Source organism: Geotrypetes seraphini, chromosome 13, assembly GCF_902459505.1.
Source record: "Geotrypetes seraphini chromosome 13, aGeoSer1.1, whole genome shotgun sequence".
NCBI classification, from domain to species: Eukaryota; Metazoa; Chordata; class Amphibia; order Gymnophiona; family Dermophiidae; genus Geotrypetes; species Geotrypetes seraphini.
In genome coordinates this window covers 82,085,097-82,111,744 of record NC_047096.1, presented here as the reverse complement: position 1 = coordinate 82,111,744, position 26,648 = coordinate 82,085,097, and the positions used below count along the sequence as shown (strand labels likewise).

General features: G+C 43.3%; 1 protein-coding gene across 3 annotated transcripts in view; it reads right to left on the bottom strand.

The window, feature by feature from the left end:
• Positions 1–26,648, bottom strand: part of LOC117347622 (inactive phospholipase C-like protein 2) — a 100,420-nt gene that overhangs the window by 12,754 nt on the left and 61,018 nt on the right. For all 3 annotated transcript variants that reach the window (XM_033918772.1, XM_033918774.1, XM_033918773.1), the window contains one exon: positions 26,112–26,187. In XM_033918772.1, coding sequence (XP_033774663.1) covers positions 26,112–26,187 — 76 coding nt within the window. The remainder of the gene's footprint in view (positions 1–26,111; positions 26,188–26,648) is intronic.

Here is a 26,648-nt window from a genome sequence, read left to right as displayed (position 1 = left end):
AAGGAGACCATCATAGTTGTTCACAGTCTCCTCCACTAAATAACAGAAAATAAAACTTAAATAAAAATAAAATTATAAATTTCACAACAACTTAACTTTGAATGGTGTAGATGGTACACATAACTGCTCCGGGCTCCCCCGTTTATTCACAATACCGACCCCCCAACCTAGGTTTCACCCGCTGGCTTGTCAGTAGTGCGTGTGTGAGCAGTATGGAGTGTTTGTGCCGTACCCTTCCTGAAGAAGCCAGCGGGTGAAACCTAGGTTGGGGGGTCGGTATTGTGAATAAACGGAGGAGCCCGGAGGCTGCCAGGCTGCCAGCCAGATCAGCACCTGACCGAGCCTCCACCCCCATGAACCATGATACGCAATAAAGAAGGGGGAAGGCGAAACGCAGTTGATATCCTATGAGACACCGCTGAGCCTCCTACCTGCCTGACAGCCTCAAACCCCTGCAAGCAGTAGGTGAGCAAGCTACACAGAGACAGTCCCCCCCCAGTTCCAAAAATGCTTCTGCAGGCTGGCTAACAGCTACCACAAGGGATTGGTCTGTAGAAGAATAAAGAATCTATATGCAGGCAGAGCTGAATCCTCTAATTGGGAAGCTCTTAGCACAGGGGTGTCAAAGTCCCTCCTCGAGGGCCGCAATCCAGTCGGGTTTTCAGGATTTCCCCAATGAATATGCATGAAATCTATTTGCATGCACAGCTTTCATAGTATGCTAGTAGATCTCATGCATATTCATTGGGGAAATCCTGAAAACCCAACTGGATTGCAGCCTTTGAGGAGGAACTTTGACACCCCTGAAAAAAACCTGATTAAAATAAAGAAAAAGGGAGAGCAAAACAAACATTCCTTCAGGCTTACATGCAAAAGGAAAACTAGGTGGCAGCAGAGCCCTCTGAAGTAGGAGGGGTACAGAAAAAATCCAGAGTGGATTTCTTCTGCAAGGATTGTTGCTATGGGGAAATTATCCACTATCCAGAATGACACACCTATTGCACTAGAAATCATGTTTGTTTACTTAGAGTCCATTAGATTAAAGCCTACTTTACAATTTTGGAGCAGTTTACACACGTTTAAATATACATGCAGTGTGAAGGTGCTTCTGGGTAGAGAATGACATAGTGGCTGTTACCCGTGGGTAGCCGTGGGTAACCCGCCAAAATGGTGGGGTGGGGAAGTGCTCACTGTGGGTACGGGGACAAGGCCATCCACTGCCCCGTGGAATGGTGAATGGCCTTGTCCCTGTAATTAAGGGAGGGAACACGCACGGTCACCGATCGCGTGCGGCCCCCTCCCTCCTTCCTACCTACCCAAATCTATCTATTTCCCTCCTCCTTACTTTCACAGCGCATTTTCAGATTGAGTAACTTCTTCAAAGCTGTCAGAGCCTACGTATGAGGGCGGAAGCTTCTCTGACACAACTTCCGGTTGTGTCAGAGGAGAAGCTTCCACCCACAGATGCACGCTACTGCTCACAGGCTCCGATGGTTTTGAAGAAGTTACTCAATCTTAAAAGATGCCGCAAAGATAAGGGGGAGGGAGGGAGATAGGTAGGTAGGAAGTAGGGAGGGGGCTGCGTGAGGGGTGCCGAAGGGCGGTGAGGTGGTGAGAGGGAAGGGTGGTAGAGGAAAGGAACAGATGCTAAAAGGAAATGGGGAACAGATAGTGGGGAGAAGACGCTGAAGGGAAAGGGGAAAGACAATGGGTAGAAGACACTGAAGGGAAATGGGGAAGACAGAGTGGGGAGGATACGCTGAGGGGAAATGGGGAAGACAGAGTGGGGAGGAGACGCTGAGGGGAAATGGGGAAGACAGAGTGGGGAGAAGACGCTGAAGGGAAATGGGGAAGACAGAGTGGGGAGAAGACGCTGAAGGGAAATGGGGAAGACAGAGTGGGCAGAAGACGCTGAAGGGAAATGGGGAAGACAGAGTGGGCAGAAGACGCTGAAGGGAAATGGGGAAGACAGAGTGGGCAGAAGACGCTGAAGGGAAATGGGGAAGACCAGAGTGGGGAAATGGGGAAGACAGAGTGGGCAGAAGACGCTGAAGGGAAATGGGGAAGACCAGAGTGGGGAGAAGACGCTGAAGGGAAATGGGGAACAGAGAGTGGGGAGAAGACACTGGAAAGGAAGACGACAGATGCCAGACTATGGGGGGAGCGGAGGGAAGAAGATGGGTGCCAGACCAATTTGGGGGGAGTGAAGGGAGAGGCACAGTAATAGAGCAAATGGAAGACGCTGAGAGAAGACAGACAGTGGATGGAAGGAATTGAATGAGAAGATGAGGTAGAAAAAAAAATTTCTATATTTATTTCCTTTTTTTTTTTTTTTGCTTTGGATAAAGTAGTATATTAGTTGTGTTGATAAAAATTTATAAACAAGGCCCTGCCAGCTGAACATCTCTTTCTCTAGTTCAGCAGCCAGAACTTTGATTTATAAGGAAGGATTAAGCTAAATATTGCAGTACTGAGGCTTGTATGGATGCTGCGGGGACGGGGTGGTAACGGAGACGGTGGTCGCAGTGACGGTAAATAGTGGCTTGTGGACTGTAGGGGGCGATAGCTGTGGTACGTTAATGGAATCTACAGTGCAGGACATGATGGTGCAGCATTTTGTGGAGTTTTTCTACAAAACGCCTGCTTTTCGTATGGTTCTGAGTAACTCTAGTTGGATACAAGCAAATGTGTTGGTTAAGGCCACACCCAACAGAAGCGTACGAAAAGTTGGTGAATAAAAATCTGAATATGGATGCAGCCAAGGCCAGAAAAACATACTATAGATTAATATTAAGGAAAAGCATAATAATATTCTCTTTATGTACTTTGCTATTAAGCCAGACTACAGAGGAAATCAGGATATATATATTACATGGAGGTATGAAACTGCCTCCATGTTTCTCTCTTTCTCTCTCTGTCTGTCTTTGTTCAGAGTTTTCTCACCTTAAGCCTCAGGCCGGTTAGGAAGAGCATATTAGACTCCATATTCCAAACTGAGATATAACATGTATTAAGTATGAATGTAATATATTGTGTTGAATGTGTGAATGGGGCCCCGAATGAATGATGGATGTATGAAAGATATGTGAAAGAATGGTGTGTACTTAATTTCCAATATTTTATATATTTTGAACCTGAAGAAACTCTAAGGAGAAATCCTTAGGCAACATCTGGAAATAGTTAGAATCAGAAATGCTATCCCAGTCACCAGCATAGGGAGGGGTCTAGGGTTTTCTGAGTGTGTGTTAGTGAAATTTGAAACTGTCAGTTTTTGCAAAGCTCAGAGCAGGAAGGGGGAATATCCCTTCTCCTTTCTATAGTGCTAACAGGGCCAAGAACTTTTCAGCAGGTTGCCTTTTACACAGACAAACTGTCTGAAATAAGTTTTGAGAGTGACAAAAAGAATATTGGATATGTAGTAAAGTGTAATTATGTATATTCAGAAATGAATGTAAACAAAAATATGATTTTCTGAAACTTATTTCATGTTAAAAGGATGTTCTTTGTCCAAATTTAAGGACAGCCTCTGTTAATGGATTGGCTGACAAGTAATGATGTCATGCAGGACATTGGGGAGCAACGAATTAAGAGATCTTTGTCAGGAAGGCCAGCGTTTTGGCATCTGTAAAGATCTCCCGGTGACGTAATAACCTTTTGAGAATTAATATGAATAATTAATAAAAAATAATATTTTGGAACCTTTTACATCATGTGCCATTTGTCATATTCATTTTACCCACCCATGAGCAAACCTGGCTGCTCAACGGGGACTAATTTTTTCCCCATGTCATTCTCTACTTCTGGTGGAATAATATGGGTGGAAATGTGATGTACACTCGTGTGTTTTAAATTACACAGTGTGGGCCAGATTCTGTAAACAGTGTCTAAACCAGAAGCTGCCTACAAAATCGCGTGTCAATCATGTTTAGGTTACATAGAAACATAGTAAATGACAGCAGATAAAGACCCGAGTGGTCCATCCAGTATTCACACATTGGCTGGTTTTTGTGTATGTCACACCAACTGAACAAGCGAGCTTACATGGAACGCGCTACCAGAAGAAGTGATAAGCAGGAGCACGCTACAGGGCTTCAAAGAAGGTTTGGATAGGTACCTAGAGGACAAAGGGATTGAGGGGTACAGATAGGAGTAGAGGTAGGTTATAAGGATAGGATTAGAAGAAAGTTACAAAATTAGTCTGGGACCACTGTTCAGGCGATAGGCCTGATGGGCCACCGCGTGGGCGGACCGCTGGGCAGGATGGACCTCTGGTCTGTCCCAGCGGAGGCACCTTCTTATGTTCTTAAGAATATAAAATTTGGCCAATGTGTGAATACTTGAAGAGGAACAGCCTCTGAGGAAAACTGTGTAGTGAAACAATTGAGCAGCCGTCGGGCAAAAAGATAAGTGCTTTTCCCTTATTAATTATAAGCACACAACCAACTCTAAGCCTATAAATCAAATAATTGACACGATTAATGTGCATGTGAAACTAAGACCGATGATGAACACATCACCCCTGTAAGGGGTGCCTTGGGTGATATAACACAAGCTTGTTCTCTATTCAGTTCAGAAGTGTTTTTTGAACAGCTTAGTTTTTTCCTATTTAGTTGATTGGAGAATCATGCTTAGGTGCCATTTACAGAATGACGTCTACCAGGTTTTAACTGGCCTACATTGCAGACACCTAAGTTCTTTAGTTAATCGCACCTAACAAGTCCCGCTCCCCCTAACCATGTCCACTTAGGTGTCCTCCTGTAGACAACTCCTGACACCTACTTGTTAAAATGAGTTTTCAATCAGTTTTAAATGATGCAATCAATTACCGTGTCAAATTAAAACAATTAAGTTAGGCAGCAGTAGGGCATATACTATCACCTAACTTATGGCGCCTTTTATAGAATATGCCGTGTGTGTATAAAGTGCACTCATATATTTACACTTTTGTCAGAGTAGGTGTAAATTTGTGCTTGGAAATTTATGCACTATTATGCTTATTTTGGAAAGACACATGCACACCTTTGTTGTCTTTAGAAAACACACTTAAAACAGGCACAGCTTTAGACTTTCAGCAGAGCCTTCCTGTGTTATATACAGTCAAGTCACATTATTATGACCTCCGCCTACCTCTGACATCAGGGATGTACAGCCAGTGAATGAATGCAAGTATTGCGTGCAGACTTTGTGGGTATATAAGGTGGAATGTTGACAAGTTGCTGATATAGCAATCGTGGCTGTCATGGGGAAAACGTGCGATTTATGAGATACCGGGCTAAGGGAGGCAGCATTCCAGAAACGGCAGAGTTTGTAAACTGCTCATGGGCTTCTCTGGTTAAACTGTACTGTGAGTGTACTTTCTAGGAATGCTGATGCAGCTCTGCTGTGAAGTAGTACAAAGAATTTCTTATGAATGGAACCTTTTTGACGACCCAACATGGTAACTGGGGGCAGCACGAGCCATCGATGTGAGAGGTGAATGTTGGCTGTGCAGGTTGGTGCAGCCTGATTGGCCTGCTACCATGGAGCAACTCACCGTCCAAATGAACGAGGGGGTTTCCAAATGTGTGTCCAAAATAACTGTGCAGCAAACCCTGTTGTGAATGGAGCAGATGGCTGGTGATTTCATCCGTACTCACGAGGGTTCATTGCAAAAAACGGCTGCAATTTGCACAGGAGTACTGACATTGGACTTGCACCAGCTGGTAGAAGGTTGCCTTCTCTGATGAGTCATGTTTTGAGTGCTATTGAATGGATGAATGCTGGTGTGTCAGGCATGAAACCACCAAGAACAAATACCCAGCAACCATTATTGGATGCACACAAGCTGGTGGCAGCAGCGTTATAGTCTAGGGAAGTTTTCTTGGTCCCTTAATATCTCTGGAAGGCACACTGAGCCGCTATGGGTATCTCTCTATCCTTGCCGATCAAGTACACTCATACATGTTGATGATCTTCCTTATTATTTATTTAAAGCTTTTATACCGCTAATTGACTGAAGTCAATTCAGAGCAGTTTACATGAGCAGCTTTGATGGACATATGAACATTAACTTCAGTAATGTTGGAATCTTTACTGCCAGAATTGTTCGTGAGTGGTTCGCAGAGTATGGCTAAGACTTCCAACTATTTCCCTGGCCTCCAAATTCTCCAAACCTTAACCCCATTGAGCACATCTGGGACCATCTCAATTGACATGTTCAATGACTGGATCCACCACCATGCACCCATCAGCAACTGTCAGATGCCCTGCAGTATGTATGGCTCCAGATACCTCTAGCAACCACCCAGCATCTCGATTCACTCCCACGGCATCTGGCTGCTGTCTGTGTTGCCAGAGGCGCTTATTCTGGATATTAGCAGGTAGTCATAATGTGATTCGACCGTGCAGAATTAATCTCTATATATGCATATATTTTTCTGTAGAAACACCTACAAAACTGAACTCAGAACATATCTATTTCCATTTGATTTGTTTCAGGGAGTTTTTCCTGGTGTGACATTTCAAATAAATTGTTTTGTAACAATAACATATGTGAAACACAAATGAGTCAATACATCAGAGACATGGGCAGCTGCGTTAGGAAAACCAATTAGACAGAGTTAAAAAAACAGCAATCACACGAGAAGGAAGGACCCAAATGTCAGAAGCTGTGAAAATGACGTATTAGACTCCAAATTCTAATCCCACCTCTGTATGACCATGGGAAGTCACCACCTCCCAGCAACTCTGTTTTCCTTCTCCTCGTTCACGCATCATCTTTAGTAGCCATTGTGCAGTTTGGGGCATCTGAAATGTACTGCTAGATTAAGGCACTATATAGGTGGATTTCTACCTGTCTACACAGCATGCCAACTCTGAAACTCACTGGGGATAGCCAGGATGAAGACTATATCTGGTTAGAACAGATGCCACCCTGGCATCCCTACCAAGTGTGGGTGCAGAAAACAGTGAGACAAGCAGAATATTATGAAACGAGCACAATAAGAATTTGTAAGAAGTCTTTTTCAGTCTGACAGACAGCAAAAATACATTCCAGGCATAAGCGCATTATAATGGCAAGAGCATAACATTTGATTTTTTTCTCCAGTCCTGCGGGAATTGGTTAACCTTGGGCCACTCAGAGTCTTTCTTCTAAGTTAATGTAGTGCATTTTCCTTCCCTCTCCCCCTCGATTTTAGAGCAATGAATTCCTCTTGAATGAAAGTCCCTGGGGTCTAGATAAAATCTTCTTTCATTTCAAACAAACATAACAGCTTTATTTCTGTACTTAAAGGGAGAACCGGCAATATTTCCACACTCTGCAATTCTGGGGCAGGCTACTTGACTGGGGGTGAGGGATAAGGATACTGACAGGAAGAGAGGTGAATTTGGAATGCCTTGGGCCTGTTCTTTTTAACATTTTTATAAACGATATTGCTGCAGGGCTGTTGGGTAAGATTTGCCTCTCTGCGGGATGATGCCAAAATCTGCTATAGAATAGACACCCAGGATGTAAATAACATGAAGAAAGACGTGGCGAAGCTTGAAGAATGGTCTGAAATTTGGCAACTAAAATGTAATGCTAAGAAATGCAAGGTCATGCATTTGGGCTGCAAAAACCCAAGGAAACGGTACAGTACAGATAAGTGAATCATTAAATAAGAACATAAGAATTGCCGCTGCTGGGTCAGACCAGTGGTCCATCGTGCCCAGCAGTCCGCTCCCGCGGCGACCCTCAGGTCAAAGACCAGTGCCCTAACTGAGTCTAGCTTTGCCTCTACTCACATTGGAAAAGAGGCAATGTCTGGAAAGCAGTATATACTAATGTTTGAAGTATGGGAAACAAATTTCTGGATTTAGAGACTGATGGAAAAGGCTGAGTTGGATTTAGTGGCAATCATGGAGACCCATGACTGGGATATAGTTATACAGGACTATAATTGTTCGGGAAAGACAGGATAGGAAGAAAAGGAGGGAGAGTGGCATTACAGTAAAACCTTGGTTTGCGAGCATAATTCATTCCAAAAACATGCTTGTAATCCAAAACACTCATATATCAAAGTGAATTTCCCCATAAGAAATAATGGATACTCCACAACCCAAAAACTTTAATACAAAATACTGTATATACTCGTATTGCAAGACCTTGCTTGTTTAGAACACTCCTGCAGTGTCAGAGAGAGAGAAGAACCATCGGCTCAGTTGTGATGATGCGATGTGTGTATACTGTATGTACTTGTATTGCAAGACCTAGTTTGTATATCAAGTTAAAATTTAATAAAATGTTTTGCTTGTCTTGCAAAACACTTGCATACCAAGTTACTTTCAATCCAGGGTTTTACTGTATATGTTAAAGATCATATTAAAGCCGCATAATTGCAAGATCTACAATGTAAGGAAGAGGCACTGTTGGTTAAACTGGAAAGAGGGAATGGAAAATATATTTACATTGGTGTGATATACGGGTCTACTTCACAGACAGAAGTGGACAGAGATTTAATAGAAGACATTTAAAGTATAGCTGTAAAAGGGGAAGTACTACTAATGGATGATTTTAATATGCCAGATGTTGATCGGGGTATCCCTGTTGTAGGGTCTCCTAGAAGTAGGGAGATCCTGGATTCTCTACAAGGAGAACTGTTTCAACAGTTGGTAATGGAACCCATGCGGGATGGGGGCCTACTGGACTTAGGCCAGGATTCACTAAACCTCCAAACCGTGCATGATACGTTTCCGTTTGCATGCTGGCTGACTAATTCAGTAAAGGCCTGCATGCAAATGGGGATTTACAGGATGATCGTTAGCATGTCCCCATACTCACGGCCAGAGCGATCCCCACTCATGCGCACACCCTGACAATAGTGACAGGAGAAGCAGCCTCCTGCCACTGCTGTCAGGGCTCAGCCCAGATCTCTCTTGCCTGCTTCCAGATTCTCCTGCTCTCTGCCGCTGTTCCCTGCAGTGCAAGCCCGTGGTTTTAAAGCGGGCCTGCACTGCGGGGAACGGCAGCAGAGAGCAGGAGAGTCCAGCGAGCAGGCAAGAGAGATTGGGGATGAGCAGGGCAGGCAGGAGAGCCTACACTAGCTCCACCCACCGGCCTGGCGCCTCACCCACAAACGATCCCCCCCGTGACCCACAAATAGCAGGAGGGATGCCCACTCCCTCCTGCCACCACCTGATGCTGTCCTCCCTGCCTGTGCAAATATGGCAGGAGGGATACCGACTCCCTCCCGCTACCAACTGAGTCATCCCCTGACTGGCACACGACTCACCCCCCTGGCCTGGCACACCGCAGTACCCCCGACCGGCACACTTCAGCACCCTGACCGGCCCGACCCGACACCCCCCCATGCCTAACAGTTGGAAGCAGGAGGGGTGGTCAGTCCCTCCTGCTCCTTAGGCCTCCAGCGATGTCTTCCGGAGCAGGAGGAACCGCAAAGTCCTCCTGCTCCTTCGCCTCCTCCTGCTTCCCTGATGATGCACAGCGAATATGGTCCTTAGGCCCCACCCCGGTGCATCATGTGATGCACGGGGGGAGCTTTAGACCCTGATTGGCTGAGGCGCCTTGGGCTCCTCCCTTGGGAGGGGCCTGTGGCGCCTGAGCCAATCAGGGACTTCCTTAGGGCTGAGCCTAAGGAAGTCCCTGATTGGCTATTACTGATTGGTAATATAACATTTATGTGCATAATTTAATTGCTTTATATGTAATGCTTTAAGAGATTTTATTTATTTTCAATTAATTTGATGGCTGAATGGTAGTTATGGTTTTTTGGTATGTTTGGTAGGGTATTTAAAATATGGGTATGTTTTGGGGGGGGTTTGCATGGTGTGATATTTGATTGGGTTATGTTATTATTATATTAACAGGATATATATGATTGGGGCTTTATTGATGAATTGATTTACCTAGACTTCCAGAAAGCCTTCGATAAGGTACCACATGAGCGGTTGCTCAGGAAGCTATGGAACCATGGGGTGCACGGGGAGGTCCACCGATGGATCAAAAACTGGCTGGCAGACAGGAAGCAGAGGGTTGGTGTAAAGGGCCATTACTCGGACTGGCAAGGGGTCACGAGCGGGGTTCCTCAAGGATCGGTGCTGGGACCGCTCCTGTTTAACATATTCATTGACGACCTGGAGGAGGGAACAAAATGCGAGGTCATCAAATTTGCAGATGACACCAAACTATTCAGCAAGGTTGAAACCACGGTTGACTGCGAGAATCTCCAAAGGGATCTTACGACATTGGAAGAATGGGCGAAAAAGTGGCAAATGAGCTTCAATGTAGGGAAATGCAAGGTCATGCATATAGGGAGAAGGAACCCGATGTTCACTTACAAAATGGGGGGATCAATGCTAGGGGTCAGTAATCTGGAAAGAGACTTGGGAGTGATGGTAGACACGACATTGAAGGCGTCGGCACAATGCGCCACAGCCTCGAGGAAAGCAAACCAAATGTTAGGTATCATTAAGAAGGGTATCTCGACCAGAACGAAGGAAGTCATCCTGCCACTGTACCGGGCTATGGTGCGCCCGCATCTGGAATACTGTGTACAGTACTGGTCACCGTACCTCAAAAAGGACATGGCAATGCTTGAGGGAGTCCAGAGAAGAGCAACTAAACTGATTAAGGGTATGGAAAACCTTACATACACTGACAGACTGAAGAAGCTGGGGTTGTTCTCCCTGGAAAAGCGGAGACTCAGAGGAGATATGATAGAGACCTTCAAGATCCTGAGGGGCATCGAAAAGGTTGACAAAGACAGATTTTTCAATTTGAAAGAAACCACAAGAACAAGGGGTCACTCGATGAAATTGAAGGGGGACAGGTTTAAAACAAACGCAAGGAAGTACTTTTTCACACAGAGGGTGGTGGACACATGGAACACCCTTCCGGAGGCCGTGATAGGAAATAGCACAGTACAGGGTTTCAAGGAAGACCTGGATAGGTTCCTGGAAGACAAAGGGATTGAGGGGTACAGATAAGAGCAGTGGAAGGTTTAGAGATAACTGTAGAGGTAGGCAATAAAATTAGTCAGGGACCGCTGACCAGGCAATATGCCTGATGGGCCGCCGCGTGAGCGGACCGCTGGGCTGGATGGACCTCTGGTCTGCCCCGGCGGAGGCGACTACTTATGTACTTATGTACTTATGTACTTATTTACTTTTAAGGGAAATTTAGTAAACATGATTTATTTACTAAACGAATTACAAATATTAAATATTATTTAGGACTGTGAAGTTATGAATTTGATTGGAAGTATATGTATTTTACTTTCAAAGTTTTCTTTATTTGAGGATGAAAAGGGGTTTGATTTTTAATATTGTTTTTTTACTGGGATGGATTGTTTTGTTGATTTGCTATTATACATATTATTTGATATATTTATTATAGAGGTCGGGTTTGGGGGAAGAGTTGGGGGATCATAGCAATGACCCTGGACAGTTTGTTTGTCTTTGGTCAAAGGGAGGGAAGATAATTTTGGGTGGATATATAAGGGAGAGTGGGGGATTGTAGTAGGTTGGGTAATGGGATGGGGGAATGTGGCTGTGGATAGGGGGGATATCTAAGGGGTGGATTGAATGGAAGGTGACTATATGCAGTATTATACAATATGTGGTTCAATGTGATTTGCATTTATTAACATTTAATGGGAACTGGTGGCTGGGACAGTTTCCATTATTTGATTGGATTTTATTAATGCTCTTTGAAATGTCTTTCATGGTGAAGTGAATAAATGTCTTTAAAATTTATCACTTGAGGACTGTAGAGGGGATTTCCTCTCCTATTAAAAGGAAGAAGATATTGCAAAGTTTGCCTAGACATAAGGCTTCAATTGTTTTTTTTTTTTTACAGGAAACACATTTGAATGCACAGGAACATGCTAAGCTTCATACTTGGTGGGTAGCGGATTATAATGAAGCTCCGGCTATTAATAGAAAAGCAGGAGTAATTATTCTTTTTAATAAGTCTTTGGTAGTGGAAAAAAATAGGTAGATATGTCATTGTAAAAGTTAAAATTAATGGGGTGGAATTTTTGCTCTGTAACCTATATGCTCCTTACATTTATGATAAAAAAAATTTTTTGCTAATATTTTGAATAATTTAATTCAACTGGATTCTTGTCCTATTATAATAGGGGGTGATTTTAATTGGGTGGCAGATTCAGGAATTGACAAATCAGTTCGTAGAAGGACAGATAAGCTTGATGTTTCAAAAGGGGTTCCTTTATTTTGTGATTCTCTTAATGTACTGGATATTTGGAGGTGTTGTATTCCTTAGATAGGAATTATACACATTGTTCTAGGGTTCACAATACTCATTCTAGAATTGATTATATTCTTTGTTCTGACACACTTTTTTCAAAGATACATGAGATGGGTATTGGACCCACATAGATATCTGACCATGCATTTGTTTGGGTTGTTTTAACTTTAACTTCAGAACCTTTATGTATACCACAATGGAGATTTCCTTTAGATTTATATTATGATGAAAAATTTAAAGAACATATTTTTAGCTGTTGGAACAATTATCAACTTAATAATGAATGAGCAACATAGGGAAAATCCAACAAGCCGCTAAGGCAGTTTTGAGGGAGGAAATTATTGCATTTTCAAGCCAAAAAAAGAAAGCACATGATAAGAGATATTTTAAGATTGGAAAAACAATTAATTCAGATTAGACGTCGTCATGCTAGATGTCCTAAGGAGGATAATAATGCTTATTTGTTGGCTATTCAACATCAATTGAATGAACCTTTGCATCAAAGAGCAATTAAATCAGTTAAATATTATCAATATAAATTATACAAACATGGTAATAAGACTGGTGCATTACTGGCTCGCTTGGTTAAAGGTGCTAGTTGTAGTAATAGAATTTTACAAATCCAGTCTTCCCAAGGTCAAACTTATACTAAAGAATAGGATATTTGTATTATTTCTCCTTGTTTGCTTCTAGTCATGATGAAGGTTTATTTAATGAAACTTATTTATCTAGCCTGAACCTACCTTGTAGAGGGCAGAATGACCAATTTTTATTGAATTGTCCTATTGGGGAGGATGAATTATTATTAGCAATTCAGCAAAGTCCATTATATAAAGCTCTGGATTTGGATGGATTTAGGGCTGAATTTTATAAGATTATGGGGAAAAATATTTCATCTTCATTAGTCTCAATGTTCAATAAGCAGATTACAGAAATTTTTTTTACCACCAACGCTGTGTCAATCTCAAATTATTGTGTTTCCTAAACCTGGAAAGGATCCTAAGAGGGTTGAGTCTTATAAACCAATTTCTCTTTTAAATTATGAGGCAAAATTGTTGGCAAAGATTCTGGGTAATAGATTGGCAAAAATTTTACCAGATTTGATGGATGAACCTCAGGTTGGATTCATTAAGGGAAGAACAGCTGTTAAAAATATTAGAGATATATTGTCTTCTTTAAAATGGGTGCGTTTTTAAAATATTCTATCAATACTTATTAGTTTTGATGCTGAAAAAGCATTTGATAAGGTTAGATGGGATTTTTTGTTTGCGATTTTAAAGAAATATGGATTAACGGGTTTTTTTCAAGAAGCATTTAAAACTTTATATTCAGATATACAGGCTAGAGTTAATATAAATGGGATTTCTTCAGATTTTTTTCCAATTAGTCAAGGAATGAGGCAGGGCTGCCCTTTATCCCCTTTGTTGTTTATTTTAACTTTGGATCCATTAATTAGGGATATTGTTTCAAATGATGATATTAAAGGGGTAAATATAGGGGCTTTTACTTTTAAAATAGCTGCATTTGCAGATGATATTTTAGTTCATTTAACTAATCCTCGTTTATCTTTGCAAACATTAGAATGTTTTACAGAATTTGGAGATTTTTCTGTTTTCAAATTAAATATGGACAAATCTGAGGCGTTAGCTACCAATGAAGGGCTAGAGAATGGGGTTCAGATTTTCCATTAAAGCGGACAGAGAATTATTTTAAATACCTAGGTATTTATTTGCCGGGGATCCTAAACGGTTATATAAGGTAAATATTCCAATTTTGCTTAGTTATACTAAATTAAAATTACAAAAATGGCAGAATTTACCATTATGTTTGGGAGGTAGGGTAGCATTATTTAAAATGATAATTTTTCCAAAATGGTTATATGTTTTCCAGATGATTCCTTTGGAACTAAATAATGGTGATTGGCGGAAATTACAAACTTTACTTATAAAATTTTGTTGGGCGGGTAAAAAAACAAAATTGGCTTTTGATCTTTTATTGGGTTTGGGAATAACAGGGGGTTTAGGTCTTCCAGATATTCGTATTTATAGCTGGGCTTGTTTATTAAGAAATGTAAGGGATTGGGTTTTTGAGGATGATTTGTTTTCTCCTTTGTCATATGAAAAGGCATTTTTTCATCCATATCATTTATTGTTTTTAAATTAAGTGCCATATTCAAGATTACCTGATTATCTTAAAGGTACTTCTATTTTGATTCCATTAAGATCAGTATGGAATAAATTATTGAAATTATGGGATCATTATCAGGTTGTTACAGATTTTTTGCCTCTTCAGGGGAATGGAGATTTTACCCTGGGTATGACTAATGTCATTTTTAAAACCTGGGCACATAAAGGGATCCGGTTTATTGATCAGATTTTAGATGAGTCTGGGAGGTTGAGGAGATTTCCAGAATTATCATTAACATTTGGAACTGGGCCAGGATCTTTGTATGGATATATGCAATTACAACATTATGTGAATCAAATAAGAAGAGGAGGACTTTCATTGGGTGTTCTTGAAAGGTTTATAATTTTTTAATCAATGTAATGAGGTTCCTATCTCTGTATCTTTCTTGCATAAGTTGTGGTGGTGCTTGATTCCAAATAGAACATGAGATAATATTATACAAAATGGTGTGATGAATTGGGGATTCAATTATCTCTTCAAGATTTTAGTCAAGCTATACATCATTTGCCTAAATTATTTTGGGATATGTTTGGAGAGAAAGGAAGATTTGCCTAGTTATTGGCATTGGAGGAATCAATTTCATTGTTTAATTTTATTTGAGGAGTGGGAGGTTCATAAATTTCCTAGAAGAACTCATTTATTTTTTTAAAATTTGGGTTTCTTACATACAAAATTATCCTTTAGAGCAAGAAGTATGATTCTTAATACTTTACATTGAAGATTTGGTATAGTACAATGTATTTTAATACTTGGTATTTGACGTCACCTTTCATTCTAGGGTAGGGGTAGGAATTGGAGGGATTATAGTAATATATGTGGAATTACTTGAATTACATTTTGTATAATTCATTTATTACAATGTTATAATTAAAATTAAAATAATGGGGGGAGGGGGGAATGGAAGGGTGGAAGGTAATGGGGGAGTGTATTGATAGTTGTAATAGGTAATTTGGAAATTTATTTTGAAGAAATGAAAGACATATGATGGAAAATTAATATGGTAAATTTAATATGTAATGACTATTTTATTGTATTATATTATTGTATATTTATTGGATTTCTTCAATAAAAAGTTACAACATAAAAAAAAAGATTTCTGAAAATCTAGGTACACTACATCAACTGGTTCAAGTTTCAAGTTTACTGATTTTTAATATACCAACCAAGTATCTAGCCGGTTTACAATAAAATACTAAAATAGAGTTAAAAATAGTACTTAAAAGTAATGACTATTGAAAGAAAGGAAGGTGAACATTGAGGACATTGACAGGACAGACTTGAGAGTGATGACTGAAGAGAAGGAATGGGGTAAAGTTTATCCACATGTTTATTCACATCTACAAAGAAGTCAAGCAAACTGGTGAAGTAAAATCTCTCTCGGCTGAACCCATGTTGACTCTGTCTCATTAAATCATGTTTGTCTACATGTTCCAAAATTTTATTTTTTTACAATTGTTTCCACTATTTTGCCTGGCACTGAAGTCAGGCTTACCGATCTGTAATTTCCTTGGAACTCTTTTTAAAAATTGGCATACCATTGGCCACTCTCCAATCTTCAGGTTCTACAGATGATTTTAGTGACAGGTTACAGATCACCAATAACAGGTCAGCAATTACATATTTGAGTTCTTTTAGTAGAAAAAAACAAAAAAAAACTGTGGATAAGATGTTCTGAAAATGATTTATTACTCTTCACAATAAAATCATAAAAATACAAATACAGATATAAATGTAATATTTCAACCGAACTCTAAACGGTTTGTATTTCAGCGAATACGCCTTCCTCAGGGGTCCAATTGATGTTAAAACACAAAAATAAAAATAATAATAAAGACTTAAAGCAAAAAACTTGTCTTGAGCAATTAGCTGAAAGTAACAGCAGACAAGCAGAGTATCGCGAAAAAATGCAATTTCTTCCATTCATTTTTCATATACACACAATATAATCTTATTAACAATATAAGAACATAAGAACATAAGAAGCGCCATCTCCGGAACAGACCCTAGGTCCATCAAGTCCGGCAATCCGCACATGCGGAGGCCCCTCCAGGTGTACCCTGGCATAGTTTTGGTCCCCATATTGCTCCAAGCTTCTCGTAAAGAGAAGTGCATCTAGCCTACCCCTACCCATGTCACTTCATGCCACTCATAAGGAGATGTACATCTAACTTACCCTTAAATCCTAGAATGGTGGATTCCGCAATTACCTCTTCTCGGAGTGCATTCCAGGTGTCCACCACTCGTTGTGTGAAGCAGAACTTCCTGATATTTGTCTTGAACTTGTCCCCCCTTAGCTTCAGCCCATGTCATACATAATGGTAACCTCAAAATTAAACTACACAAAGCACACTGTATGCAGAGAAAATGTTAATTATAATTTATATTCTGGTTTTGTCAAAGAGGTCAAGAAAGATGAATTTAAAATATGCAATGTCACCTCAGTAACAGCTATAGAAAAATAGACAAATATAGTGCAAAATTTAAACAACAGATATAAAGTCTCAAAACTGACACATTTCGATCACTAACTTGAAAAGAAAATCATTTTCCCTACCTTTGTTGTCTGGTGATTTTGGTTTTCTAATCATCCTTTCCCAGTATCAGGTTGCACTTCCTTCTGACTATGCTCTTATCTGTGTTTCCAGGGCCTTCTTTTCCATTGACTGTTTTTCTTTCCTTCTTCACTTTCTGCCCTGCATCCATCTTTGGCATTGACTTTTAACATTCAACTTTTTTCTAATTTTCTGCTTTCTTCTCAAAATCTACTTTTCCATGTCTTCCCTTCCTATGTCTCTCCTCTCCCATGGTCTGGCTTCTCTCTCGCCATCCCTCCCTGTTTCCATGGTCTGACATCTCTCCTTCCTTTCCTTTCTTCCCAGAGTCTGGCATCTCTTTCCTTCCTGGAGTCTGGTATCTCTCTCTTCCCTTCCATTCCCTGGTCCAACATCTCTCTCTCCTTCCCTCCCCCTGGTCTGACATATGTCTCTCCCTCCTTCCATAACCCTTTTCTGAATCTGACATCTCTCTCTCCATCTTTTCTGCCCCTGCAGTTCAATATCTCCCCTCCCTTCCTCCTTTCAGGCCCCTCTCCCAGTTCAACATTTATCCCAGGACAAGCAGGCAGCTATTCTTGACTGATGGGTGACGGCACCGACGGAGCCCCGGTACGGACAATTTTAGAGTGATCTCACTCTAAGAACTTTTAGAAAGTTCTAGCTCGGCCGCACCGCGCACGCGCGAGTGCCTTCCCGCCCGACAGAGGCGCGCGGTCCCTCAGTTAGTTTCTTAGTTTCCGCGGAGCTAAGAAGACGCGTTTTCAACGGCTGTTGAAATTTTTTCTTAACTTGCCTTCCCGCTCGCGTAAACGTTTGATTTCTTTAACCTTTCTTTTATTTTGAAAAAAAAAAAAAAAAAAAAAAACAATCTTACATTTTTTTTTTTTTTCTTCAATTTCGGTTTTTCCCCGGCGGGGCCTTCTGCCACCATCGAAGCCTCGGCCTTCGATTTGGCGGAAGCCGTTTTCCCTTTCATGCCCCCTCAACCGGGTTTTAAAAAGTGCCAGCGGTGTGCTAGGCCTATATCTCTCACGGACCCACACAACTGGTGCTTGCAGTGTTTGGGTCCTGAGCATCAGGCCTCTTCTTGCACCCGCTGTGCTACTTTAAAGAAAAGAACTTTAAAAAATCGCTTAATTCAACAGCGTTTGTTATTCGGTGCCGAGATGTCCGACCCCGTTCCTTCGACTCCGGCTTCGGCACCGCTTCAGTCGGCACCCTCGTCTTCGACGCCGCGTGATTCCACACCGGCATCCCAACAGTCAGGTAAGCCGGCTAAGAAGCCTTCCCCGCTGGAACGTCTTCCGGCCTCGAGTGCAGTGAGCCCAGTCCTGCCGCCGGTTAGACGCCAGCGGAAGCGCTCCGCCCCTATTGAGGTGAGTCCCTCGACATCGGGCTCCTCATCTCCGGGGCGTAGAGCGGCACCGCAGGTACCGCAGAAGAAAAAAGCGGTACCGGTGCCATCCCTCGATGACCGCATTACGGCCATCCTTCATGTGCAGCTTAAGGAGCAATTAGAACGACTCCTTCCTGCTATAATGACACCGAACCTTCCGGTGCCAGTCCGCACCGAGCCATCGGTACCGGTTGTACATCAACCCGTGTCGGTACCGGTTGTCGAACCTGTTTTACCTGCTTCTACTGTCTCGGTACCGCTTCACCTAACTTCATCGGTATCGATGCCAGTCCTTGCACCGGAGCCGACAGCTCACCATCAATCGGTACAGACTTCGGCACCGGTGCGACCGATAACATCGCCTGACTCGGTATCGATGAGGTCGGGTAAGTCGGTACGCAAAACCCGACACATGCAAACATCGACACCTGAGTCTCGGGACCATTCTTCCCATGTCAGAGACCCTGATCTGTGGGGGGACTCAGAGGAACCCTTTCTTTCTGAAGGAGAATGTTCCTCAGAGGAGGAGGATTCGGCTCTCCCTGACCCATCCTCCAAACAGACCACTTCCTCTTTCTCCAATTTCTTGAAAGAGATGTGTGAGTCTTTGTCCATTCCTTTGGAGGCTGAATCCAAAAAGTCTAAAGCTTTTTTGGATGCCCTTGATTTTGATCAGCCTCCAAAGGAATTTTTGAAGCTTCCCCTTCATGACATCTTGAGGGAAACTTTCTATAAAAATTTAGAGACTCCTTTAACTGTTCCAGGGGCCCCACGTAAACTGGATTCTCTATACAAGGTAATTCCCATTCCTGGGTTCGACAAGCCTCAACTTCCACACGAATCCTTATTTGTCGAATCCACCCTTAAAAAGACTTCAGGAGCCAGTGTATATGCATCTGTCCCTCCTGGCAGAGAAGGAAGGGCCATGGATAAATTCGGTAAGAGGCTCTACCAAAACGCTATGTTAGCAAATAGAGCTAGTAATTATGCTTTTCATTTTTCTTTTTATTTAAAGCATCTCCTTACCACCATGGCTTCCTTCGAGAAGTATCTTCCTTCAAGAAAACATCCATCTTTTCACTCCTGCTTGTCGTCTCTATTCCAACTTCGTAAGTTTATGGTTAGGTCCATATATGACACCTTTGAACTTACATCCAGAGCGACAGCTATGTCGGTGGCTATGCGCCGTTTGGCCTGGCTTCGGGTATCCGAGCTTGATGTTAACCATCAAGATCGGTTAGCCAACGCCCCATGCCTAGGGGATGAGCTCTTTGGGGATTCCATGGACTCTACCACCCAAAAGCTCTCGGCTCATGAGACGCGCTGGGATACCCTGCTCAAGAATAAAAAGAAGCCTCCTCCACCAAGACCATACAGGCAGCAATCGGCTTATCAACGCCGTTTCACAGCCCGTCCATTGCCTACCACTGCTCAACAACCTCGACGTCAGAGGCAACAGCAACGTCAGCCTCCCCGACAGCAGCAACAGCAGCAACCTGCGAAACAACCTCCTCAGCAGAAGTCTCAGCCCTTTTGACTTCATTCTCCGCAGTATAGCCAGTATCCCTGTTCCTGTTCTCCTGCCTCAACCAATAGGAGGTCGACTTTCTCTGTTCTTCAGCCGGTGGGAAGTAATCACTTCGGACCAATGGGTCCTCAACATCATCCGCCACGGCTACTCTCTCAACTTTCAGACTCTCCCACCTCAAAGCCTGCCAAAAGAGTCTGCTTTGAACAGTCCTCAATCAGCCCTCCTTATTCAGGAGGTCCAATCCCTCCTCCTTCTGAACGCTATAGAGGAAGTTCCTCTAGATCAAAAGGGGCAGGGATTCTACTCCCGTTACTTTCTAGTTCCCAAAAAGACAGGAGATCTCAGACCCATCCTGGACCTTCGCGATCTCAACATTCATCTAGTAAAAGAAAAATTCAAGATGCTTTCTTTAGCCATACTTTATCCCCTTCTAAATCAAAACGACTGGCTATGCTCCCTCGATCTCAAAGAGGCTTACACTCACATACCGATCAATGTAACCTCAAGACCATATCTCCGATTCATGATCAATCATTGTCATTACCAGTACAAGGTGCTGCCCTTCGGTCTTGCCTCATCTCCAAGGGTATTCACCAAATGTCTCATTGTGGTGGCGGCTTTTCTGCGCTCTCACCACCTGCAGGTATTTCCTTACCTGGACGATTGGTTGATCAAAGACACTTCTGCCCAAGCGGTCCTTCTGGCCACCAACCAAACCATCCAGTTTCTGCAACTTCTGGGATTCGAGATCAATCTACCCAAATCTCATATCATTCCCACTCAGAGACTTCAATTCATTGGAGCGATCCTAGACACACTCCTCATGAGAGCTTTCCTGCCATCCAATCGGCTTCAGACCCTTCAGTCTCTATGTCACCAGGTACTTCCTCTGCCGTCCATCTCAGCAAGACAAATGATGGTGCTCTTGGGACACATGGCATCCACAGTTCATGTCACACCTCATGCCCGTCTTCACCTGCGCACTCCTCAATGGACCCTTGCGACCCAGTGGTCCCAAGCGTCGGACTCTTGCTCACGACACATATCTGTGACATCATCTCTTCGTCAGTCTCTGCAATGGTGGTTGGTATCCTCAAATCTATCCAGAGGTCTTCTGTTCCATCAGCCTCCTCATCAACTAGTCATCACCACCGACGCCTCTCTGTACGCATGGGGAGCTCACTTGAACGAGTTCCAGACTCAGGGTCTTTGGTCAGCCCAGGAAAAGAAGCATCAAATCAATTTCCTGGAACTCAGAGCGATGTTTTACGCCCTCAAGGCCTTTCAACACCTTCTCTTTCCTCAGGTCCTTCTGTTGTGCACAGACAATCAGGTTGCGATGTACTACATCAACAAACAGGGTGGGACAGGCTCTCGCCTTTTATGCCAGGAAGCCCAGAAGATCTGGAATTGGGCCATAGACCATCATCTCTTCCTGAAAGCTATTTACATTCAGGGGAAACAGAATTCATTAGCGGACAAACTCAGCAGAATTCTCCAGCCTCACGAGTGGACACTCGACCCTGTAACTCTACAGTCTATCTTCACTCAATGGGGCACTCCTCAGATAGACCTCTTTGCAGCTCCTCACAATCACCAGCTGCCCCGTTTCTGCTCAAGACTTTACTCTCCACACCGTCTCACAGCAGATGCTTTTCTCCTCGACTGGTCGAATCTGTTCCTGTACGCCTTCCCTCCTCTACCTCTCATGTTGAGAACCTTGTTCAAGCTCAAGAGGGAACGAGCCACCATGATTCTGATTGCTCCGAGGTGGCCCAGGCAACATTGGTTCTCCCTTCTACTTCAACTCAGTTCCAGGGAACCTTTTCTTCTTCCTCTGTTTCCTTCTCTGCTTACGCAACAGCAGGGAACCCTTCTGCATCCCAACCTCCAGTCTCTACACCTGATGGCTTGGTATCTCTCGGGCTGAACTCGACTGATACTCTTTTGTCTCAGCCCGTTCGTTCCATTCTGGATGCCTCCAGGAAACCAGCCACTCTACAATGTTACCATCAAAAGTGGACGAGGTTTTCTTCCTGGTGTCTTCTTCATCATCTTGATCCCACTTCCCTAGCGGTGGAGACGTTGTTGGATTATCTTCTTTCTTTGTCTGATTCTGGCCTGAAGTCCTCTTCCATCAGGGTCCACCTCAGTGCCATTGCAGCTTTTCATGAGCCAGTCCATGGAAAACTTCTTTCAGCTCATCCCCTGGTATCCAGGTTCATGCGTGGGCTTTTCAATGTGAAACCACCTCTTAAAGCCCCTCCGGTTATCTGGGATCTCAATGTGGTTCTTTCCGCTTTAATGAAACCTCCATTTGAACCTTTAGCTACCTCTCCTTTCAAATTTCTCACTTGGAAGGTACTTTTTCTTATTGCCATTACCTCTGCCAGGAGGGTCAGTGAGCTTCATGCACTGGTTGCAGATCCACCTTTTACGGTTTTTCACCATGACAAGGTGGTTCTGCGTACACATCCAAAGTTTCTCCCCAAGGTTGTTTCTGAATTTCATCTCAACCAATCCATTGTTTTACCTGTTTTCTTTCCAAAACCTCATTCTCATTCTGGGGAACAAGCTCTGCATACTTTGGATTGTAAAAGGGCTCTTGCTTACTATCTGGAGCGTACGAAACCCCACAGATCAGTTCCCCAACTCTTTCTGTCCTTTGATCCGAATAAATTGGGACGTCCTGTTTCTAAACGTACGTTGTCTAATTGGCTTGCAGCGTGCATTTCATTCTGTTATGCTCAGACCGGACTGACACTGGAAGGTTCTGTCACAGCCCATAAAGTCAGAGCAATGGCAGCATCTGTAGCTTTCCTCCGTTCCACTCCTATTGAGGAAATCTGCAAGGCTGCTACTTGGTCCTCAGTTCACACTTTTACATCTCATTATTGTCTGGATACATTCTCCAGAAGGGATGGTCACTTCGGCCAATCTGTTTTGCAAAATTTGTTTTCCTAATGGCCAACCTTCCCTCCATCCCTCTTTTTGTTAGCTTGGAGGTCACCCATCAGTCAAGAATAGCTGCCTGCTTGTCCTGGGATAAAGCACAGTTACTTACCGTAACAGGTGTTATCCAGGGACAGCAGGCAGATATTCTTGCGTCCCACCCACCTCCCCGGGTTGGCTTCTTAGCTGGCTTATACTAACTGAGGGACCGCGCGCCTCTGTCGGGCGGGAAGGCACTCGCGCGTGCGCGGTGCGGCCGAGCTAGAACTTTCTAAAAGTTCTTAGAGTGAGATCACTCTAAAATTGTCCGTACCGGGGCTCCGTCGGTGCCGTCACCCATCAGTCAAGAATATCTGCCTGCTGTCCCTGGATAACACCTGTTACGGTAAGTAACTGTGCTTTCTCCCTCCTTTCCCTCCACCAGTCCAACATTTTTTTCTCTCTGCCTCTTGCATGCTTCCTCTCCTCCGAACCTCATCCCTCCCCCAATCAATATCTCTCTCTCCCTCCATGAGTCCAAATTTTCACTCTCTGCCCTCTTCCCCTTCCCGAGTGTGAAATTTCTCTTTCCCGCCCTTCCCATCCAACATCTCTCCCTCTCTCTCTCCATGAGTCCATCACTTCTTTACCTTAATAGTTCCAGTTGGTCCTGTATGTTTTAATGTATGTTACCCTATTTTACTATTTTTATTATATACAAACTGCTTAGAAGACTGATAGGCAGTATACAAATTTTTATTAAACTTGAAACTTTCTGCCTCCTGCATGCTTTCTCTCTCTCTCCATGCCCCTTCCCTCGAGTGTGACATCTTTCCTTCCCACCCCCCAACAATTTTCCTTCCTTCCCTCCCCCCCAACCTATTCACAACCAATATGCTTTTCCCCATGTACCATCTCAAGCTCCCCTTCACTCTGTCCATTTCTGCCTCTCTCACCACTCTCATCCCTCCAGCAACATTTTTCCTTCCCTCCCTCCCTCCATTGCGGCTGGCAGCATTCAGCGCCTCTCCCTTTCCTCTCCTTCAATTCCAGCAGCAATTCCTTCTCTTCCCCTCCTCCCAGGTCCACCAGTACCTCTTCTCCCTTCCCTGTCCCTCCTTCCCAGCATCTATCCCTCTCTCTTCCCCATGTCCAGCAGTACCTCTCTTACCCCTAGCACAAGGGTCAGCAACCTTTTTACAGCAAAGAGCCAATTTATCCAAGGGGTAGCTTCTCTCCCCTCCAACACCTGCCCCTCCCTCCAATCCATAGCCAAGGTTCTCTCCCCTTTTCAGGCCCTGACCCTTTAATCTCCCTCCCAACCCCCTGATTCCCCCCCTCCCAGGCCTACCGAGGTACCTGGTGGTTCAGCGGAAGTCTTTGTGGCAGGAGCACAGCCCTTTCGCTCTTGCCTCCTCATGGCTGCCTTCTAAAATGGTTGCTGCAACCTCTCGCGGCAACTCACAGTACTACAGGAAATGCCATGAACAGCTGCGAGAGGTCACAGCAGCTATTTTAAAAGTCAGCCATGAAGAGGCAGGAGCGAGAGGACCATACTCCTGCCATAAAGACCTTCGCTGGACTACCAGGTACCTTGGTAGGACTGGGGGAGGGGAGGAATGTGAGATTGGGAGGGAGATTAAAGCGTTGGGGCCTGGGCTCATGAGCTGCAGTCTGCCGACCCCTGCCCTAGTGGTATCTCATGTCTGCTTTTAACTTCCCCACAAAGCTACCGCTAGAGTTACTTTTGCGATTCTATCAGGCAGCCTTGAGGCCTTTGCTAGGCCAGCCCGCCACAAAGAAAGAGGAAGTTGCATCATCGGAGGTGAGCCAGCATACCAAAGGCCCTGAGGCTGTCTGATTGAATTGCTAAAGTAACAATAGCTATGTGAGGAAGTTAAATGCACAGTGAGCTGCCACTGCTAGTCCGGGAGGGCTGGGGAGAGAAGACGATGGCAAAAGGGAGATATACAAGAAAGATACTCGAGTGCATAGTGAGAGGAATGGTCAGTGGGATAAAAGAAGTGATAATGCCATTGTTTTTCTCTCTGGTGAGGCCCCATTTAGAATACTGTGTGCAATTCTGGAGACTACACCTTCAGAAAGACATAAATACGATGGAGTCCATCAAGAAAGCGACTACTAAACTGGTCAGTCTTCTCTGTCATAAAGCTTATGGGGATAGACTTATAGATCTCAATATGTATACTGTGGAAGAAAGGTGAGAGAGAGGGGATTTGAATGAGACTTTTAAATATCTCCATGACATTAGTGTATATGAAATGAGTCTTTTTCAAATGAAGGAAAACTCTGAAATAAGAGGAACTAATATGAAGTTAAGAAGTTATAGACTAAGGCGTAATCTAAGAAAATACTCTTTTATAGAAAGGGTGGTAGATACGTGGACTAGTCTCCTGGTAGAGGTGGTGGAGACAAAGATTGAATTCAAGAAAGTGTGGGACAGGCATGTGGGAGTTCTCAGGGAGAACAGGAGATGGTGGATGCTGTGGAAAGGCAGACTGGATGGGCCATTTGGCCTTTATCTGCCATCATGTTTTTCTGTTTCCTCCAGGTCTATCTCAACAGTAGACTATGGACTTTTCCTCCAGAAACTTGTCAAAACTTTTTAAACTCAGCTATGCTAATCATAGTTACCACAACCCCTGCAATGAGTTCCAGAGTTTAACTATTCATTAAGTTTTCCTCCTCTTTGTTTTAAAGGAATTTCCATGTAACTTCACTGAGTGTCCTCTAGTCTTTGTAGTTTTTGAAAGAGTAATTGTAACTTATCCAAGCAAGTTTTCTGCTGGAAAAAAACCCCAGATAAGGTTATCTGGATATCTGAATAGCCTGATGTGGCCAGTACCTTTGCCTGGATCCGCATTGCTTGGAAAAAGTAAAACTGTGCTTCAGAATACCCCCCAATGGCATGCCGTTTTACCTGGTTAAATGGGGAGCAGGTGGAAAAACTGACCTGCTACCTCCAAAAGTTAACCCAACATATTGACCCCCTGTGTTTCTAATAAGACCAGTAGGGCTTGAGTACTTTCATACATAAGAGCTATAGCCCAGTAATCCAACAGCACAACCTTCAAAAGTTCAAGGTAGCATGTTATCTGCAAGATAAGCTTTGTTATCCTTGCTAGAAACATCAGAAAAACAGTGTGGTATTATCCTGCTTCCCTCTGGAAACCTGACTCTGCAAGGGACACACGACAGTGCTTTCATGTTCATTTCTCATTCTCCTTTGCTGTTGCTACTTACCTGTTTGCTGCACCTGTATAAGTTTGGTATAAACAGCATCTGATGATTCAATCAGAGTCCGACTGGTATGAATCATCTGCAGAAAACAAGGAGAAAATAATGAGAATAGCTAAATGCCCATTGCCTTGGCTATAGGAAGCAGTTGCTATGTATTGGCAGTGACAAAACAGATTATCTTTGCTTTATCTAATCAACAGCTATGAAACTTCACTAGATGTCAACTTAATTAACGATTGTGTCTCCCAAATGTCTGACCATAATCTGAGCACTCCTCCTGCTATCTCTGAGCTTCCAGCTCAATCAGAATTGGCCTCTACAAACCTTTATTTGCAATTTTTGGGGCCATTTTTCATTCATTCCCCCTGCTATCAAAGTCAGTAATTGCAGTGAGAAAACTATGCTGCATATATGTGTGTGTGTTTGGGAAGGATGTAGATCAGGGGTCTCCAAAAGTCCCTCCTTGAGGGCCGAATCCAGTCGGGTTTTCAGGATTTCCCCAATGAATATGCCTGAGATCTATGTGCATGCACTGCTTTC